We start from the raw sequence: 20,064 nt of genomic DNA on the forward strand, positions 1-20,064 counted from the left end.
ACAGGGATAGAATTTACATTAACCCAGGGCATCTTAACACCCCTGAGAGGTAAATCCAGATAACTGGAGGCAGAGTTTTCCAGCAAATATACATACAGTGTCCTTTGGTTTTTTATTAAAATCTTAATCCTGTTCTTGCACTTTCCACTCAGCTCAATGGGCAGAGACATTTCCTGAAGTGAAGACCATTCCTTGCTTCTGCAAGACTTTGCAATGAGCAGGCTTCCAAAAATTAGACAACAAATTATGGACAGGAGAGATGGGAGGTGGAGTGAGAGTTGGCCAGCTCACGAGCCATCAAGGAGGATGGATAACATCAAAAACAAACTCCACCTGGAAAGCTGCATGTAGGCAGCAGAGCAGAGCAAGTTTAATGTGTTCAGAGCCTGAGGCATTGTTTAGCAAGTGGGTGGATGCTTTTTGAGCCAACTTCATCTACCCAAGTGGTGTCAGAGCCATTGTAAACTGCCTTGTTAAATTATGGTCACAAAGCAGTCCAGAACTGAGGAGGGCCAGCAACAAAAGGCTGCTCAACACAAAACAGGCACATGCTACAGGAGGCAGGTAATGGCAGCACCTGCTCTGCAGGAAACCTTCCTCACCCTGCAGGCAACACAACCAGCCTGAGCCCCCTCAGGGCTTGAGAGGACACTGTCTCCATCTGATCTGGGCTACCTCAGCCACACTGCTCCAGGTTTCCTTGTCACTAACAAGAGCAAAGAGTCTTTCTGTTAGGTGTCAAAAGATCAGACTTGGACTTCTGCATGCAGCTGTCAAACAGAGCAGCCTCCCCCAGCCTCCTCTGCCTTGACTCCTCTCTTTTTTCTTGTATTTGTCCCCTAAAGGCAGGGGAAGTCTGTAAATAAATACAGTACCTCGCCCCACAGAGCTTGTACTGATAGCTGAGCTTTCAGATTCAGCCACAGTAAAGCAACATTTAGACCCTGCTCATTTATTCCACTGCACCAGATGAGTCAGATGAAACACAGCTGAGACCACACCAGCCATCACTGCCCCACAAACCACTTCACTGGCCTCGAAGGGAGATGAAAACCCCAGATCCCTGCCTGACAAGTGTCCTGCCTGCAGCCCTGGGGGTGTCTGCCCAGCTCCAGCCCACGCAGACCTCACAGGCACTGGACACGTCCACACGGCCAGAGGACAAAGCAGCCCCGGGGAGATGAGCTTTCTCCTCATCAATTTTTAGGAGCAAACCACTGCCCAACATAACAAGCATGTTTTCCAGTGTTCACCAGAGCACAAAGCTTGACAAGAGAGGATGAAAAGGAAACCAGGGATTCGAGCCACCTCCCAACCAGTTTTCCATAATGGGAATGCCAGACATGGGCTGGCAGCTGGTGTGTGGCAAGAGAGATCTGCTCCTTAGGGCCTCCCTGAAGACATGGCTCCCTCACCTTCACAGCCATGGGGGTTCTCACTGTAAGTGCCTTGCTTTTTTTGCAACACCTTCCTGCACCTCAGTCCCACATCTGTCACAAGCCACAGCCAAGTTCTGCACTTTGCATGGATTTCTAAATATTGTACCTACAGTGTCCTGTTGCTGGCATGGTAATTTCCAGTTCTGCCCTTCCCAGTGCATGTTGTAACATTAAACTTTATTTTACTTGGCAGCCAGAGCTCACTTTTTAAGCAGCTGTGAGCAAAAGACCCCTCAAGTGATGCAAATAAACATAGTTTTATTTTTAATTTGTAAATTAAAACAAACAACTTGTGTTCCAAGCAGTGCAGTCCACATCTATGTCCATAAAACCCCACACAGTGCAAAGCAGACCTTCTGGCCTCTCCAGTGCTCCAAGAAGTGCCTGGTTTTACCCTTAATATTGCACATTGATAAGGACAGAAAACTTCTGATGCATCTCTGAGTCCTTTTTGCATAACCCCCTGAAATCTGAGGCCTGCTGTGCAGACTACCTTTTCCACTGAAATAAAAGTCCAACTGAGCAGGAGAGAGGAATTAAACCTAGAGCACAGGTTTAACCTACAGAGAACTGAAACTGTGGAGTAGATCTGACTAGATTTTGTCCATGGTCTTATTCCTTCTGTTTGAAAGACCGGATTTGGGAACTAACTCCCAGCAGCAGCAGCAGCAGCAATCTGGTGTTTCCCCAGGAACAGCAGGTCTGAATGCCCAGTAAATTTTTATCCTCATTGCTGATGGCAGTGGTTTTATTCCTGACACACTGAAACCACTGAAGCCCAGCACGAAAATGCAAGTTGGTCATAGCTCACCCAGCCTGGCTCCCTGGAAACACAGGAGTGACAGAGACACCGAGGCGGTGTCTGCAGGCCCAGCGTCACCGCGCTGCCACCCCACACAGCTCCAGGAGCAGGAGCGGCAGATGGAGGAGGATTGCTCAAATGGCAGAGCTGGGCCTTCCTTTGGAGACATACGGCTCTAGCAACAGAGGAAAACAACCAGTGAGGAGGTTTGAGGAGAGCAGTCCTGGAACACATGTGAGAAACAAATGCGAGGCTGAGCAGGGGCTCTGGAGCTTTTGTTGTTCCTGGCATAGCAGTATGTTGGATACACGGGGTCTTTTTCAAGCAGGACCAAGTTTAAATGAAACACCTGATGAGTGACTACTTCAAACTACATCCTCAAGATACAGAAGATAATCAAAAGCCTGGGTCCTGCAGTCTCTGGCACAGCACAGGTCTCTGCGACGAAGTAAAACCCAGAAGGTGAAGATGCACCAAGCATGCACAAAGCTTCCAACCTAGATGTGCCCACACATGCTGCTGTACTACAGAGAGGTGCCAAGAGCAAAGCTTTTTGAGTTAGAAAGGCACACAGGCAGGCAATGAAAGAACTTCAGATTTGTGCTAAGTTCCCTTAGCATATAAACTATATCTACTATAAATATACACATGATTTATTTATATGTAGTAAAGGCACAAGGGCTCAGGAGCACTTGGCTCAGTTTGAGTTTATGTCCCTCCCACAAGCTTTCTGCACAGGTTTAGTAAACCTTCTGCTCCTATCCTCCTCTGGGTTGGGTTGTTACACTTGTAAAATAAAAAAAGTCAATCCTTCACCTGTTTCTCGTTCAGATCCATTGCATCAGCATTGGCATTGATGGAGCAATTCAGATTACTAATTTCTTTGTGAGCTAAATGTTGGTATTAGTGCATGGTGAGGGACTTCCATTCTGCTAGTGCTCCTTGAGATTCATTTGGGTTTACTGCGACTGGAGTAAAGAAGAAGAAAATCACACTGCAAATTCACCAGCTCAGGATATCATGATATTCTGTAGCTGGTCAGTGCAAGTGGGTGGGTCGAACAGCTTCACTGTAGAGTTTGGAGATATGAGGCCAGAGTTTTCATTAGTCCCTCCTGCAGATGCTGTAGCTCAGAAGATTGTTTCCAGTACCTCTGCCCACCAGCTTTTCCCAGTTCAGCCCGTTGCTTGTGGGAGATTTGTGCAAGAAGCTAATCTGCTATTCTAATGCAACTCAAAGCCAACTCCTTCAGCGGACAAAACACAGTCAGAGCAAATTTCATATCTGCTTTCCCAAGGTCCTTTCTCTCAAACAAATAAACAACAAAAAAAAAGTTTATTTTTATAGAGCTTGGCTTAAAAAGCCAGACTTGGAAATGTACTGAGCGGAGCAATTCTCCAGCACCACCCAAAACTAGCCAGCAAAGGAAAGCTCGCCAAGGCTGTTAATTTGACGGCTGGGGGGAAACGAAACCTATTGCTGCCATCTGCACAAAGGAAACAGAGGCAAAGCAAAACCCTGCTGTGTGAGCAGAAAGAAAGGTTCAGCACAGCAGAGACAACACAAACCATATGAGACACTTGTTAAACCCCCTCCCTGCTTCTTTTTCCACCACTAAATGCTGCACGACAATGATCAATCTATTCAATAGAAGCTTCAAACAAGACCCCCAGGACCATCAGTGGTGCAGGTTTCTGTTTTCCTACAGAGTTGAGCACATTGAGGCCCTGCTCCCTGGTAAATCTTTAAGACAACATGAATAGTTTGCATACTCTGAGCCCCACAGATGGTTTGGATCTAAAGACCTTGTGCAGACTGCAGTGGTCACGAAACCCATCCTCACAGCGAGAATTTGGGATGCACTACATTTTTACTGTTGCTTGTACTGCTCAGTTTGTGAAGCAGAACAAACAAATGAGCTTTTAAAAAATAAAGCCAGTTTGAAAAGGGCTTGATCTACGGTGAGCTCTTGGTTCAGTTCATTTCACCCCAAAGGTAAGCATGACTTTCGTATGGGCTATTGCCCAGGTGAAGAAAACCTCTCCCACAGTAATCCTGCTCTGGTGGGGGTTAATCTGCAATCACCTCTATCTGCGGCCCGAGCCCCTACAGCTGCACCAACATCTTGGGCTGGAAAGCTGGCAGGAATACCTTGGTAGTGCACCAGGAGGCTCTGGGAATTTCATTACATTTTCCACTCGCCCAGCGTGTCTCCGGAAGGCCATCTACGGAAGAGAACAGAACCAGCGTGTTGCCGCCCAACCCTCTGGAGTTTCTCCTTTCACACCCACTGCCAAAGCACAAACACCCTCACCCCAGGCCAGATTCTGATCTTCTTTATACAGCAAAACCCAAAATCCACTATTATCAGCTACAGGCTCTTGCTGCAACATCTACTGACCAGCAATACCAAGGGGGACAAGTCCTCCCCTCCTGCCTACAGCAGTGCTGAGCACTGGTTCTCCATGGCTTCCAAATGAAGTTACAAGGAAAAAAACACATCCCAGCACTATCCCTGGAGTAGAGGGACTGGCACTCCCCCTTCCAGGCTGGATGGAGGCTCTAGTACGTGTTCAGGCTTGTTGCAGCCTGTCTCTCAAGTGACACTTGCACTGGTGCCGTGGCACTCTGGCACTTTTCACTTTAGCTTTGAAAGAAGCTGCAATTCGCAGAGCTGCCAGGGGCAAGGGGTGAAGAATTTATCAGCTCTGCAGTTCATTTTAGAGAGGGCACACACAAAATGCAGCTCAGCTGGATTCATTCATCTCCTCATCAGAGCAGATGTGAGGATATCCGGTGACCTTGTTGAAAACAGACTCACCTGGAGAGATTCAGAGATTTGTATTGAAACCAGAGCTCTTCATGAGAAAAGTTTGCACTTGGTGATTACAAAATTCTCTTTGCAAGCAAAAAAAATCCTCCTGCAAATAACAGACCACCAGCAAGGTCTCACACACAGAGACATCTCTGTGTTCACAGGATACAGAGAATTTCCACAGGAGCCAGAAAGAGGAAGAAAAGATGTAAGACTCAGGAGTCCTGACTCCATTCCTGGTAAAGATCATTCCCTCCTTACAGGAGGATGTATGTCACTTTTTCAGTATGCTTACAAGACCTGGGGGACAACCAAGCAGACATCCTGCCCCAGGCACCAAAATATCACTTGGCAAACTAATGAGGGGTTTGGAGTGAGAGTGTCACCTCCAGATGTGTCCAGGAGAGACGTGGCACCCCGGGGCTGCCGTGCGTGAGCAGCCTCAGCGCTGTGCCCCGAGATGACGGACAGCTGTGGTGTGAGCAAACCTCTCTCAGCAGGACTGTCTAACTCCAACTTAAAAACTGAGCTTCTGTTTCAAGTCAGATTTTCCCCTGATGTGCCTCATCCTGCCCAGAGACAAAAATAGAGGAAGTGAGAAAACAGACCTTTATTACCAACTGCAATCCCCACTGCCCAGCAACCAGCTCTATGCTCCCTGTCTTGCATAAAGAGAAAATAATAAAACCAACAGCCCGCAGTACCCACAAAATAAAATATAGACAGCATGAGCCTTTATGCAGCTCAGTCACCACGTGTCTGCAAGCTGAGCAGAGGAGAGCTGCAATCCTTGTCCTAGACACTGTCTAACCTCTGCTCTGGCTCTGAACGTGCTTCAGGAGGTGACCACAACCGTGTCATTAGGTAAACTGGGTCTCCTGTCTGTCCTGCTGGATAGGGTGACCCCTTTCCAGGATTCCTCATTATTCACCTACACATAGTAGACAATTTGTAATTTGTTTTTTTCCCTGCTGGAAAGGAAAACAAAAGCCAGTGGATTCAGCGGTGAGGATAATGCAATAGTTCCATCAGGGTTAGGCTGCCAGGCTGTGTGCAGTTGTGGTGGGGAACATGAGGAGGGCTGCAGGCTGCTCCTGGCATTGCCGACCATAATTACCCCTAACCAGATCATGGTTACACCCTGTTCCCTGCAGCACTTGGGAATTCAGACTGAAACACATCACAGGCAGATACAGGGGCTGTTTCTATCCCCCCTAATGTCCACAGCGAGGCTTAAGGGGTCCCAAGTCCACACAGGACTGCTTAAGCAAACCTGGTATTTAACAGATGATTTGGATGAGCCAAAGTAAATAGGCAATGGGGACACCACGTAAAACAAAGGAGCAGTTTTAGCTGAAGGACCTCGTTATGCCTTCACAGTATTTTATGAGGAACACATTAGCCCTGAGGAAAAAGTGTGAGGAGATAAATCTCAAGTCATTATATAAAAGATATATGAACAGCTCCCCAGACCACCAGAGACACCCACCTTCTCCCCATCCATGGACTTTAAGGAGAAAGGGCAAAATGTCTTTAACTGTCTCCCATCCCTTCCCATCTCCTCTGTGTTCCTGCCCTGCAACAGCCCAGGGCAGCACCGCAGTCTCCAGCGCTGCACTTCCCTGGATGCAGCCGGGAAGCACTTGGACAAAGAGAGAACTGGCCCTCGGCACATCCCTGGGGACAGAGCAGCACCTCCCTGCTGGGCACTTGCTGTGACACTGGAGCCCCAGAGTCTGGGCTCCGGGGAGCACGTTCAACCTCTGGCATATAACCCTGCAATCCGATCTCCCCTGCTCCCATGTGGGCCATCCCTTCCCGCCTCCAAGGCTCCCTACCCTGGGCACCAGCTTAACCCACCTGCTCTGAGCTGTTAGCTGGTCAAGTGTGCTCCTCTAACATGGAATTTATCTGCAGTGTCTGGGATGCTGGCACAACCTGCCTGCCTAGGATAGGCAGGGTCAGTGGGATGAGAGCCTTCTGGAGCTGCTGCAAAAAGAGGCCACAGTCCAGTCAAGCACTAACCCCCAGGACCGCTCCCAAAGCCGGCAGCAGCAGTCCAGCCAGGAATTTGAAAGGCAGCGAGATGTTCCCACAAACAGGCCAGCCCTTTGGCAGATGGGGGCAGGAGGGCCAGGGCAGCACACAAACACAAGCTCTCATAAGGCCATAAAGAGCTTCTGTTTCCCGACACACTGCAACAGCGGCGAGGCGGAGGCAGGGAAAGCAGCAGTCCCGGGCCACGTGGCAGGTCAAACCACCGCCCAGTTTGTTGGCATCCTCCAAAGTTTAAATACGCTTTGAGCCAGCAGTGAATCATCCCTGGCAGGTAAGAATGATATTAATTTATGACATGCCAAGTGCAAGCAGATCTTTGGTGTCAGTCCAATGGTTTTAGCCTTATTAACACGCGGCGATGGCTCAGGTTGCAGCTGTGCACATTAAACTCTGGCAAGTGGCATTTTAAACAATGACAAACTTCAGAACAATCACTCCACACATGGAGCCACGCCAGGCAAAACTGAAGGGTGGCAGAATAAAGGTCAAGGGGGGAACCTGTTTGTCTGGGAGAGGAACAGGTGGCCCGCCTGGCTTGCTGCAGGGTCTCTAAACTGTCTGAAGGACACAGGCAGGGATCATTTTAACCCATTAAGCTGCTTAAGCCTTCCCTTACACTGGTTTGAACTTTGAGAAAGCATTACATCTTAAAGAGCTTAGTAATACATCTTTAGGAAAGCTCTCCCCTGTGCTTATGCATCCAAAGTGCACATGCTGCACTGTGGACAGGCACATCCTTCCCATGACAGCAGGACCCCTCTGGCAGCTGAGCCAGATTCAAGCAGCTGAAACACAGAAAGCTTTAGAGTAAAGCCCTGCACCAGAGCAGAATGTCACACTGGGACACAGACAACAAGGGAAACATGTCTCCATCACCACTGTGCCACTCAGCGGGCCCAAGGACACTGTCAGAGACAAAAACATCTCCTCACCAGTTCCTCCCTCACCAGCTTCACACAGGACACGGAGCAAACTGCGGCTGCCGAGACCTGGGGATGTGCCTATGGAACTCAAACCACATCCAGCAAGGAGGGCTGTGACAGTGTCTTCTGAGGGCAGCTTCTTACCTTAACACCCAGGCAGAGCAAAGTCAGTCCACACCATTCCTGCCAGCTGTGTTTGCACCAGAAAATAGGATGATGGAGACATAAAAGACATTTTCATGGCAGGAAACATAAATATTCCATGCCATGTTTCAAAGCTGTATTTCTCAATTTGAAAAACATCAAAATAGCTTTTTTTAAGTGTCAAAAGCCAGATGTTTCAGAATAAAACAGCAGAAAAAGACCTGACATGTAACAATGTTTTCCAGTGCAGTGCTTCCAAACCAGTTGTTTTCACAATTTTTCATTTGCCCCCTCTCTACCCAGTCTTATCCATGTAAGCAGAATTTTTATTTTCCAACCAGGTACTTCCCAAAAGAAAGAATTTTGAGCAATAAATCAGATCTTGTTAAATAAATACAAGGATTTAGCTACCCACAAGATCTGATCCAAAACAGAAGAGGGTGTAAATTTATAAAGAAATAGTTCTCTCAGATTTAAATACCAGGTGCGTGGATATATTTATTCCCAAATGAAATTAAAGGAATTAAATTCTTTCGTTACAAGGCACTTTTATTCTGGAATAGGAGCATCCACATATGAAATTAATCAAGAATAGCGAAAGCCACAGTAAGGTCTCAGGCTACTGACTGTAAGTGAAAACAGTAAATTCATTCTGCCTCTTGTAGTTTCTTGCTACATAACACACCAGATCCCCCTGGATAAATGTTCCTGTAAGTAAAAGACCAGTCCCAGCATGTCTGTGAACACCTCATGATAATACTTCAATGAGATGGAGTGGAATCAATATTCTTCATCTTGGCAGCTCAGGGCCAGCGAGCAGGAGCTGGGCAGGGCTGGCAGCCAGCGCGACACCGGCGCGGCGGGAAGGGCAGCTGGCACAACACTGACCTGGAAAGACATTTCTAGCTAGTAGGTATCAGTTCCTGCACCATCTGAGCCTCCTGGAGGGAGGAGGGAAAAAGGAGATAATTAAATAGAGGTTTTCAATTCTAACCTTCTCCAAAGTATCTTTATATGGATCAGACAGAAGTGTGGCTACAGTCTAGACAGAGCTACTGGAGACATTCGAGCCCCCATGTTTCATAATGGACGCTTAAGAGCCAGGATTAGATACTGCTAGATCTAAAAACCTGATACAAAGTACTGATTTAATATACATTAATTAATTAATTCAAGTTAGATATCCCTCAGTTCACCTGCAGCCAGAACAGAACACGTATTTGTGATCCAGGTAATTGTGCAGAAATGTGATTAGGTGGTGTCTCTGATGGAGCACAAACCTGTGTCACTGTGCAGGTAACAAACTGCTTTAATATTGGTCAAAACAGGACCAGAGCAAGGGTCTGTTTACCAACCAGAAAGCAGAACAACATTTTCTGGTCAGGAGTGAGGACTGAGGGAGGAAACAAGGGCTATTATTTACAACTATGCAGGCAGAGAAACAGAAGAGGCATTACACTGTGGCAAGCACAACATTACACTGTGAAGAGTAATGAGCACGTCAGAAGTATAAAATCAATCTTAATACTACAAAGATGTAAGATACAACTAAACTCCCTATTGGGCAGTTACTCAGTTTTTATAGAAACAAAGATATAGAACAGTAAGGTGTGAATATAGAGAATAATTAATCTTGGTACTTTTAGACATGGGGTTCTCTACTGCCTGGACAACCCACTGTTTTCCATCCTACTTTAAAAGGAGCATCTACCTGGAATTCATATAGGAGACCTTGCCAGCCCTATTCCAAGCCAGGCTTTCCGAAGAAAGTTAAAGCTGTTTTTCTTGGTAATTCTTCTCTTCATGTATCATCTCCATTGATTCAGCTTTTTGCAAAATGAAATTGGAGAGCCAACAGAGACACAGCAAAATCAAAGGCGGCCAAATTCAAGTCCATGCTCAGACTGCTTTGAACTTCAGTGCCAGCAAAGCAATCTCAGTTTTCACAAACTGACCCAACAATATTCAGCTTGATTCTTCTAATTGCTTTAACAATAAAAATCAATGGTTAGAACTCTGTAGTGTAAAGGAAACCTAGTAAGATTGAAATAATAGCTACAAGTGCAGAATTTTAGGAGTTCAAAGCACAACAAAACCAAAACAGGATATATTTGATACAATTAGTTAATATTTATCCCAGAAGAAACACTGGTTATCTTCTTAAATTTATTTTTTTATGAGATCCAGGCAACATCGTCAGCATCTTTAGACCATACCTGCATTTTGTGATGAATTATGAGCTCTTTCTCATTCCTAAACAAAATGTTAGTGTTCCCAGTGGACCCTATGTTCACCAAAATGGGATTTAACAATGCTTTTTTTTTTTTTTTTTGCTTTCTTAAATAGCTTGATTTGCTGTTATAATAGTGCACTTAGAGAACATTCATGGTGCTGATCAATAAGCAAACACATTATTGCATTTTTCATTACAAGAAAGCTTTCTCAACTGATCTTGAGAAAAAAATCTAACCCTTCCAATAACTTTGTGAGGTTCACAGCAAATGACAGCAGAACACCTTGAGATGTCCTGTGGCAGGGCCAGGATTTGGATGATCCTGATGGGTCCCTCCCAGCTCAGCTTATTCTGTGATTTCATGGCCAGTCCTCATCACGTGGCTGTAGTCATATTTAGCACCAGGACAGGGCTCCACGAGTGGCAGCTTTCTCTGGCAGAAAGAGCCAGTCAATATTTACATTCCTCATGAACATACAAAAGAGCATCAGGGTACTTGAGAAATTAGCCCTTGATTGCCACTTGGAAGGCATCATCAGAAAGTCAAATCACTTCAGCACCACCAACAACAGAACCACTTTCCTTCTTGAGACTGGAGATCTCTCACAGATGTGTCAAGGTCTTTGCCTGGGAGCAGGAGGTGTCTGAAGGGCACAATGGGTGCTGAAAGAGCCTGATGTGAGGGGTTTATTATTTAAAATGTGGAAAGATACAAAAAGCATATGGTCAACTCCTGCTTTCCTTCTTGCTGAAGCAGCAGACAGAAATCTGATAGTCCTGAGCCAGCTAGAGGGAATACTGGTGGGGTTCTTCAGTGCAGGATAGAGAGGGCTCCAATGTAATATTAAATTGTTCCTGGAGTTAGGGGACACAGATGCAGTGGGTTCAACTCGGCATTCAAATTCCCAAAATGTCACCACATAGAACAGCCCTAAATCTTGGCTTAGAAGTCAGAAAACATCCAGTGCCTTTCCAAGTGAGATCTCAGCTCCTCTCATTTCCTGCATACAATAGCATTATTCAGTCACTGAAGTTTCCACTTAGCTTGCATTTATGCCAAGTACTTTTAATTGCAAAGGAAAAGGATGTTAAGCTCTCCCATTTCTTTCTTTCTAATTCATAAGGGACACATCAGTGGTTGGTAAAAGTTATAGGTTAAGGGTTGTTCTCCCCTTTATTCAGGGACTCACATCCTCCTCCTGCTGCCAGGCAAACAGAGGTTACCTCCATTGCAAGGGCAGGAAAAGTTACCTTGTCCCTTGTAAAATACAAAAAAGGCAAATCTTTGTAAACTATCTACCAAACAGGTTTCAGGGAAGTCTGGACAGCACCTAAACCTGCAGGTTTACAAATGATCTGAGTCACCTTGGCCACCGCAGGCCTCACTGGAGAATGGATACTGAGCGTTCACCCAACACACTCACGGAAATCCAGACAGCATCCAGCTCAAAGAACTCATCACAGCATGGAGAGCAGCAGCTTTGACTGAAGCAAAATGCTGCATAGCAAGGAGTGAAACAACTGGAAAAACAGATGCTTAATTTCTACTTATTTTTGGCAGCCTTGTTACCATGATATCTGTTAAATGAGGAAAAAAAGCTGCTGAATGCTGCTTAGTAAGGAATCCATGAACCACAGCCTCATCTCTGGACTATCAGGGTGGCAGTACAGCCCTGCAGAAACTTATTTTCCTTTTGATCAATCCGTGGAAGGGTCTGAAGTAACGTTTCCATATGGGTTTTGTTCCTATTTTGCAAGATCTGATGAACTACATTGTCTGAGACAAAGGGATTAAATGAATTTAAGTGTTGTTTTGGGCTTGGGAGTGCTTTTAGTGTCTTCACCCCACCTCTTCATCCTTGGGACAAGAGACTTATTAGCTAATTACCATGCAAATGAACTGAAATGTAAATTAAATGCTACATTCTAACATAGCTTAATAGTCCCAGGAGCAAGAATTTAGTTAATTTTAATGAATGGTAATTCTATCAAAAATATAGTTTATTAACAAGCACATACAATAATTTGCACCACTAACTTTAAATAAACCATCTAGCATAAGCTCACCTTCACACTAAGTGACATTTGGTTAATACAGAGCAAGAAAGCAATGCACATGTGCTTTCCACAGACACAGAATGAACTCAGTTGCAAACAGAGTTCAAGTTATAATCCAAAAAAGGGCATATAAAAGCAAAAGCAATGAAGACTTCACATGAACATTGCCATTTCTTTCCACCAGACCTTTGGTCTCCTGCAAAATAGCTCTGTAATACAAAAACGTAATAAAACTCTGGATTCAATTTATTCAGCCTCTTCCATCACAAGTTAACATTTTGCAACAACATGAGTAGTATTAAGAGGAAGGTAAGAGGCAAAGACAGTTACATCTTGGAATTATGGAAGTGCAGCTGCAGACAGAGCAGCAGCCATGGATTCTGGTGTTGTCCCAGTTTTTGCAAGAAATACAAAGATGGGAACACACATTCCTCCCTCTCATCAATTAAAACTTGACCCATCATCCACTGACATCAGGGCAAAAGTTCTTCTGTTATCAGTGGTACTCTGCTGGGGCCAAAGTGGCCTTCAAAAGCCAGTTGTCCTCTCTAGTGACAGGTTTGTCACTCTCCAGTCTTCAGCTGGGCTGTGATGTCAGTAGAACCTGACACGCTGCTCCCACACGGGTGTTAGAACAGTCCTGTGCTCCCTTTAATGCCAGAAAAAGGGATTCAGCAGAATTCAATCTGCAGGAATTGAAGCCAACTTGGCAATAAACAGCACCGCTCTGCTCAGAGCAACATCTCAACCTCACCACAACCAAGTAAATAGAAGGTTTGTAATGAACCGTGGTAAGAGCCCAGGAGAAGCATCAAAACAGAAAAATACACATTTCTTTATATCAGACCTTGCTCTTTGCACAGGAAAGGGCATTTCTGATCCTCTGAGAGATGATGAGGAAGGTTCCCAGGAACAGTGCTCTGAATGTAACAGTGTCCACGTCCAAAGCACTCAGAAGGATTTTTAAACAAAGCCAGAGATTCCTCCATTTCCTTCACGGCAGAACAAAAAGCTACCTCTGTATAGGGTTGGAATTTTATTAACATGGTGCCTATTATCACAACTTTAACAAAAGTTATGCCTGTGATCCCTAATTATAGTTGGAGTTAATCTTTACTTAGAAAAATTTTATAGCAGTATCAATGGGTTAAAAACTTATTTTATCTCATCCCTCTCCTGCACCTTTCTCTTTGTAATGCCTTGAGAAAAAAAAAAAAAGACTTTTCCTGCTTCCACCCTAAGTGAAGAATTAAGATCTACTGTTAACAACAAAAAAACTTTTTAAATTGTCATTTTTTTCAACATCTGGCACCTGATATTTTGCAGTACACAGAAAAAAATACCTAGGTGGGAACTAACCTGACAAACCGGAGCAAGAAATCAAAAATTACCCAGAAATAAACCAACTAAAGAGAAGTCCAAGCACTGTGGCACCTTGAAAAACCAGTGATGCACAGTTCAATCAGCAACAAAATCCCTCTCTGCAATTTGCATAGCTGGCTCCCATGCTTGCTGGTTATGAAATACTCTTACAGCAGAACAACTTTAGAAAAATTTGGACAAGTGAGAATGGAGTTATTTTAATCCAGAAGATACAGATGAATACAACACTGTTCATATAAAAAAAGCCCCAAAACATCAAACATGAATTTAAGCTGCATTCTCAGTCTATATATTGGCTTTCCCCTTCTTTGTTTTATAAAAATAGGGTATGACATTTTAGCTTCAATTGCATGTTTAAGTCATTTATTTATTGAACATTCCATTCTTGAAATATCATCTATTAAAGTGTTAGTTAAGATTTATCCTGCTTATAGAACAGGCTAAATTTCTTCTGAACTGCACTTGGAGACAATAATAAAGAGACTGATGCAGACTCAATAAGAAATAATTAGATTATGAGAAAAAAAAAAAAGTTGTAATAATAAAATCAAGCTTCACTCTTCTTGACTCCTAATAAAACAAACGTTCATGTCTTTTAGGTGATCACTGCCAGATTTAACTCCAAAATAGTATTTACAGAGTGAATTCAGATATAAACTGTGATTTCAAGTCTACAACTTGCTATAAAAAAGAGGACAAAAACTTTCAAGAAAACATCTCCTCCAAAGACAGAGGAAGCCACAGTAAAAATCAATACTAAAAATTCCTGATCAGAGTATTGTACAAAATTAACATCTGTAACACTACCCTAGCTTTTAGCATCTGTTTTTAAAAAAGTGGATTCTGTCCTACACCTGCACATTTCTGACAGAGATATAATTGTGCATGGGCAATTTACACCTCAGCTCTGAGGTACTGAAGGAAAAGGATAAAGCTGAAGGTGGATTTTGCTGCCTCAGCCGTGAACGCCGTGGGGTGGCTGGGCCTGCTGGGATTCCAGCATGGGCACAAACCTGGGAAACTACACAGACAGAAATCCAAAAGCACCAAGGCTGCCTGGACATGGCTCTTTCCCCTACTGCAAAGCAGATTTAATAAATGGGATTTATTTTAGAAAGTTTCACAATTCCTAAGCAGTAGATGATACTTGCATTCCTGAATGATTTTCTACATTTCTTAATGCTAATTCAACTCTCTAAAACCAACCCAATAAAACCAGGAAAGATTTTTACAAGTAACATGCACAGCCTAAAAATTCCACCCTCAAAACTGCCTTTTTGGTACTCTTTTAAGCTCTTAAGATACTCTATTTATTGAAGAGATGCCAGGAAGCCTGCAGAGGGAACAAATGCTTCTTTGGCAACAGGAAAACATTTTAATACCTCCTGCCTTCAAAGTATGCACACCTCACCACAACATATGCTAATACACTACCAAATAAGTCTCTTTATCTTGCCATTTTTATAACAAACTGTTTCATTCATATCTATTTCAGCTTGTAACTACCTATTGCACAGAGCAGCACACTGTGCTAAATCAACAAGTGGTTTATACCTAAGAAATAGAAAGCAAAAAAAAAAAGAACAAATTATATTAAAAAATATTATATATTCAAAAACAAATCAAAAGGAGTGATCATCTATAAACTGTTTCAGTATAAAATCAAAATGCTTAGTCACGTAGGCATTTTGGGTCTTTTTTTCCATCCTTTGTTCTTTATTTAAAATAAACAAGATGTAACAAAAGAAGATTCCCACAAATACAATAGTGAGTGGCAATTTGTACCAAATCTGTCATTAATGTATAAAAACAAATGTCCCAGCCCTTCTGTGCCCGTATCCATGTGTACAAATATACCTGTGCATGGAGATACACACCTGCTCCTGGATTTCCAGCCTTCTCCAAGGCACACAATCCACTGACACACTTGGACAAATCAGCCAAATGCTGAATCTAGAAAAAGATCAAGACCAGCTCCTTGCAGATCTATAGTCTGCAACTGTAAAAATACAATAAATATAAAGATTTACTATCATATTACTAGTTGGATTTTTTCCCAAGGGAAATTGATACTTAAAGTTGTCTTCTTCCGGAAGAATTCCATGGAACAAAAGGAGAACTATTTCTAAAAATAAAACAATGAAAATAAAGACAACACACCCTCAAACATGCTGGAGCAAGAGCCCTTAGTGTAGGCATCAGTACCAGCCTTCACTGAAACAGGATCTTCAGTCTCCAGACAAATCCTAGTTACTCCCATTAAATAACTGTGGTATTTAATGATACTAGAAACAAAGATCTGCTTTTAGCATGTGGATTTAAATACCACAGAGAACTGTCAAAGACTTGATATACAACTGGGATGACTCTGCTGCAGTAAACATTAAGATGAGAGAGAGAAAGTAAGGCTGAATTCTATGGAAAAGTCAGAGGGATCCATCAAAGGTTTCTGCAGGCTTGCAGCAATACACCTGATTGCAGCTGTACAGAGAAAGAGGATAGGGATGAATAAGTGAAAATTTGTTTGCCATAACTGAACTTTTTTTGTTCCAGTTAGAGGAATGCAACTGCCTCAAATGATGCAATGGGTCAACCTGAAATCAGGCACATTTGAAAAATACTGGAAATCCTGAAGTCAGAGCTTGTGAATGTGTTTGGTTTGTGTGCTGCCTTGGAGGAGAGAGAAATTAATACTTTTAAAAGCTCAGTATTTACACTTCTGAAAAGTTCCTGCAGTTCATCCAGATTTGATAGGGCAGGATTTAAGTGCCTCAGAGTGTTCCTGACTGGGCACTTCTGCTGCTTTGGCACAAGCACACACAGTATTCCAGTACCATGGGGACACGGCGTCAAATGCAGCTTTACACTGGCAGCACTCCTGAGGAGGTTGAAATGTTTATCAACTCAGTAGGTCAAAAGTCTGCAGACACTGGGTGGAGCAGCAGTATGCCACAAAACTAACAGTTGTCCTCCTAGGAGAAAAAAAAAAAAACAACAAAAAAAAACAAAAGGGGAGGGGGGGGAACAGTTGTCAGTAAAGATTAAAGCTCCTGGCTCCATTCCACACAGACAACGTGCTGGTTTGTAAAATACGGGATTAGCCCATCTCCACAGCCCAGAAAAGCACAGGTTCATTTGCTGTCTCTGAGTGCCTGACACTAAGGCAGGGAAACACTACAGGGGTTCTCAAAACCTTCCTGGTTTCTTATACACTGGGTTTAGAGCAGCAGTGTGTGGCTTTTCCTCTCTGAGCAGGGTGTGCCTGAGTGTCACAGCCAGCAGCTTTAGCAGCTGACAGGAAAATAGCTGGGCAGCCTCGGCACTGCTCGTGTGTTTCTTAAATTACTGCTTGTAGGCATGAAATGACTGAAGGCCAGTGTCCTCCCTGGTTAGCAGAGTGAACAAGCAGATCTTCAAAAAGGATGAGTGACAGGCAGTGCTGTCACACTGTGCCACGCAGTGCAGCAGGAATGGCACTGTGCAAGTGGGATCCGAGCCTTACAGTGACCCTGCTCCTGCTCCAGCCTGGCAGGGACTGAGATATCTGCCTTACAAATGTTCAGATCTGTTTTTCACTAACCCAGAAATCACACTTTACCCAGTGCTCATGGCATCTGTGCTTTTTCAGATACAGAAATCCAGTCCAACACGTAACTCTCCTTCCCTCTAAGAGGATACAGAATGTGATACGGAAATCCAGGCAGGAGTTACTGGCATGGATGTGGCATGTGCTAATCAGTGCTGTTCAAACGCCCAGGATCCCTACCCTGTGTGTTTTCATGGTCACTTTAAGCTCTTTAGAACAGAAACCCTGTCCTTCACATCTTTCTAAACCAGCTATCACACCTCCACAATTCCACATAATCTTACCACGTCAAGTGCACAAGCTACAGAGATAAGGATGACAGGCTGCCCTGTTTAGATCTCATTTTCTGTGGATTTGCATCAAATGTCAGCTACTTAAGACTGGATTCATTAAAGGCATTTTGCAGAACACAGTACATTCTTGTCTAAGGGAAGGAATGATAACTATTTTTGAAACAAGTGAAAACCATGCAGAAATACGTATTTTTAATTATTATATTTTAGAATGTTAATACAGAGTTCTTCCAAAACTGTATGTTTTTGTGGAGTCTTAACTTTAATAATTCCTAAAAGTGTCTGCTGATAATGTCTACCATCTTCTAACTCCAATTTCTACAATGAGCAATGCTTAGCAATTAATTACAAAGCAGTCCAAACTCTCACATTGTTGAATTATTCAGGGTAATAGATGGATTTAGTGACTAGCCAGTAGTTTTCCATCATTTTCTTAGAAAATGATAGTGTTGAATGTTTGAAAGAGATTCTTTATAGCATGATTATAACATGACTAAGAATATTATGACTGTAATATGGAAGTTAATTATTTCACTCAACATGAAATTTACTGGATTTCGACATACGACTGAAGTGTAACAGTGGCAAACTGAAGTGTGCAATCTCTGCAATCAGATCTTTCTAAGAAAGATGGCTTTTCCAAAATAGCATTTATGCAGCCCTCTGGCTGCTGCCCAGATTTGGCATACCTAAATTGTTTCATTTCATAAAGCTGAATTGCTTACAAATCAGATGCTTCTCATGTTACAAACTCACAGCACAACAGGCTGTGATACTGCTGTGTAAAACAGGTACCATCAGCCTGAACCACCCATTAGTCTCTTCTCTTTTATTGAAGATCTTTCTATTGAAAAGCAGTTTCTTGTTTTTATAGAAGATCAAATCAACTATCAAATCAATGTATTTCCACAGGCCAGGAACTAAGTGGTGTTCCTGCATTATAGAGACACCAACAAGTAATCTCAAAAGCATTCCTTTTTAGAGCACCTTTCTTTTCTGCCCACCACCTTTAGGTATACACTTTGTAATTAATGGCTTGACTGGAATTCTCTAACAAGAATCTGTAACATCACCTTTGTTGGTTTAACTCCAAGTGACTTAGATTTAAACCTCCTTTATTACTTTTCAAACAGTCCAAGCTGAAATTTTTCAGATGATGCTTTTCTGTGGCAGAAAGTGGATTCATTGATATTATGGCTCATGGAAGGCTGCAGTATCCACTCAGACTAGTAAGAATTAGGGAAAGAATCACTGCAAAACAATCAGGGCTCACCTTAAAGGCATTTTATATCTTTATCTACATGAAGGCAACATTCCCTGAACCATATCCCCATTCTGAGTCCCTTCTATGACTGTACTGTCCAGTACGTCAGCAAGTCTGTGTGGGCTTGTGCACTTGACTTGTGAATCCTGCAGACACTTTCACAGCTGCTACAACCATAAAACTGAAGTATTATTAAAAACATGTATTGCTACAAAATGTATGCTCCTATGCAGAATGCTTTCACAGCATATCTCAAGTTAATTAGTGTGGAAATTAAAACAAGAGTATTTTACTACAGAACATTTTAATTAAGCTCCAGCTTTAGAGCTTTTTTCCATCTTGATCCTGCAGCACTTTTTGTTTGGTGGTGGCAATCTGAAGTCAGGGTTGAGACCATCAGGGCAATTACTGGTGTTAGGTAGCACTTCCTTCCCAGGGCATAGAGCTGGCAGGCATGTGCTGCACGACCACAAACAGCTCAATCCCATCCTATCCAAACCCTTTCCTGTCTTACACCAGGCTGAGACAAGCATATCTGAAGACCCTTTTAACAGTCTAACAGAAATATTTTGGTTGACTCATGAATAAAATATTTGTCAATGTATACATGCAATCACAGGCTAGGGACTTTGAACCTGAAATGCTAAGTTTGAAAAAAAATCCTTAAGAATATGCTTTGTTCTATAAGGTGTTTTTCTTCCTAAACGAAACCCCAGTGTAATTTCCTGTATAATTACCCTTGATGTAATCCTGCCATTGGAGTTTCCCTCAAGGGAAAGAGCTTTGGGTAGACAATGGTAAACATAGGCTGGCTGCAGCGGTGGCAGTGTCCCAAGGGACAGTGCAGCAATTCCAAGAGGCTTTTGGGTAGTGAGATTGGAGTCAGAAAGTTTAAATCTAGAGAAGAAAAGAAACAAAAAATATTTATAATAAAATGATTACATGATAAAGACAAACACAAGCATGATCCATGAACAATGCAGAAAACAGCTGCCTCACATTCTTAAGGTTTTGTCAAAACAACAATGAGGTAATACAAATTACCACAATTAAAGTGAGGCACATA

At 43.1% G+C, this 20,064-nt stretch overlaps 1 protein-coding gene across 7 annotated transcripts in view; it reads right to left on the reverse strand.

Moving 5' to 3' along the window:
• Positions 1 to 15,548: 15,548 nt before the first annotated feature.
• Positions 15,549 to 20,064, reverse strand: part of LRRC28 (leucine rich repeat containing 28) — a 48,304-nt gene continuing 43,788 nt past the window's right edge. For 6 of the 7 annotated variants that reach the window (XM_068203630.1, XM_068203631.1, XM_068203629.1 and 3 more), the window contains 2 exons: positions 19,736 to 19,895; positions 15,549 to 16,827 (listed from right to left, as the gene is read on the reverse strand). In XM_068203630.1, coding sequence (XP_068059731.1) covers positions 16,755 to 16,827; positions 19,736 to 19,895 — 233 coding nt within the window. In that variant the 3' untranslated portion in view covers positions 15,549 to 16,754. The remainder of the gene's footprint in view (positions 16,828 to 19,735; positions 19,896 to 20,064) is intronic. The other variant, XM_068203636.1, reaches the window with a different exon arrangement.

Source organism: Anomalospiza imberbis, chromosome 13 (assembly GCF_031753505.1).
Source record: "Anomalospiza imberbis isolate Cuckoo-Finch-1a 21T00152 chromosome 13, ASM3175350v1, whole genome shotgun sequence".
Classification (NCBI taxonomy): Eukaryota; Metazoa; Chordata; class Aves; order Passeriformes; family Viduidae; genus Anomalospiza; species Anomalospiza imberbis.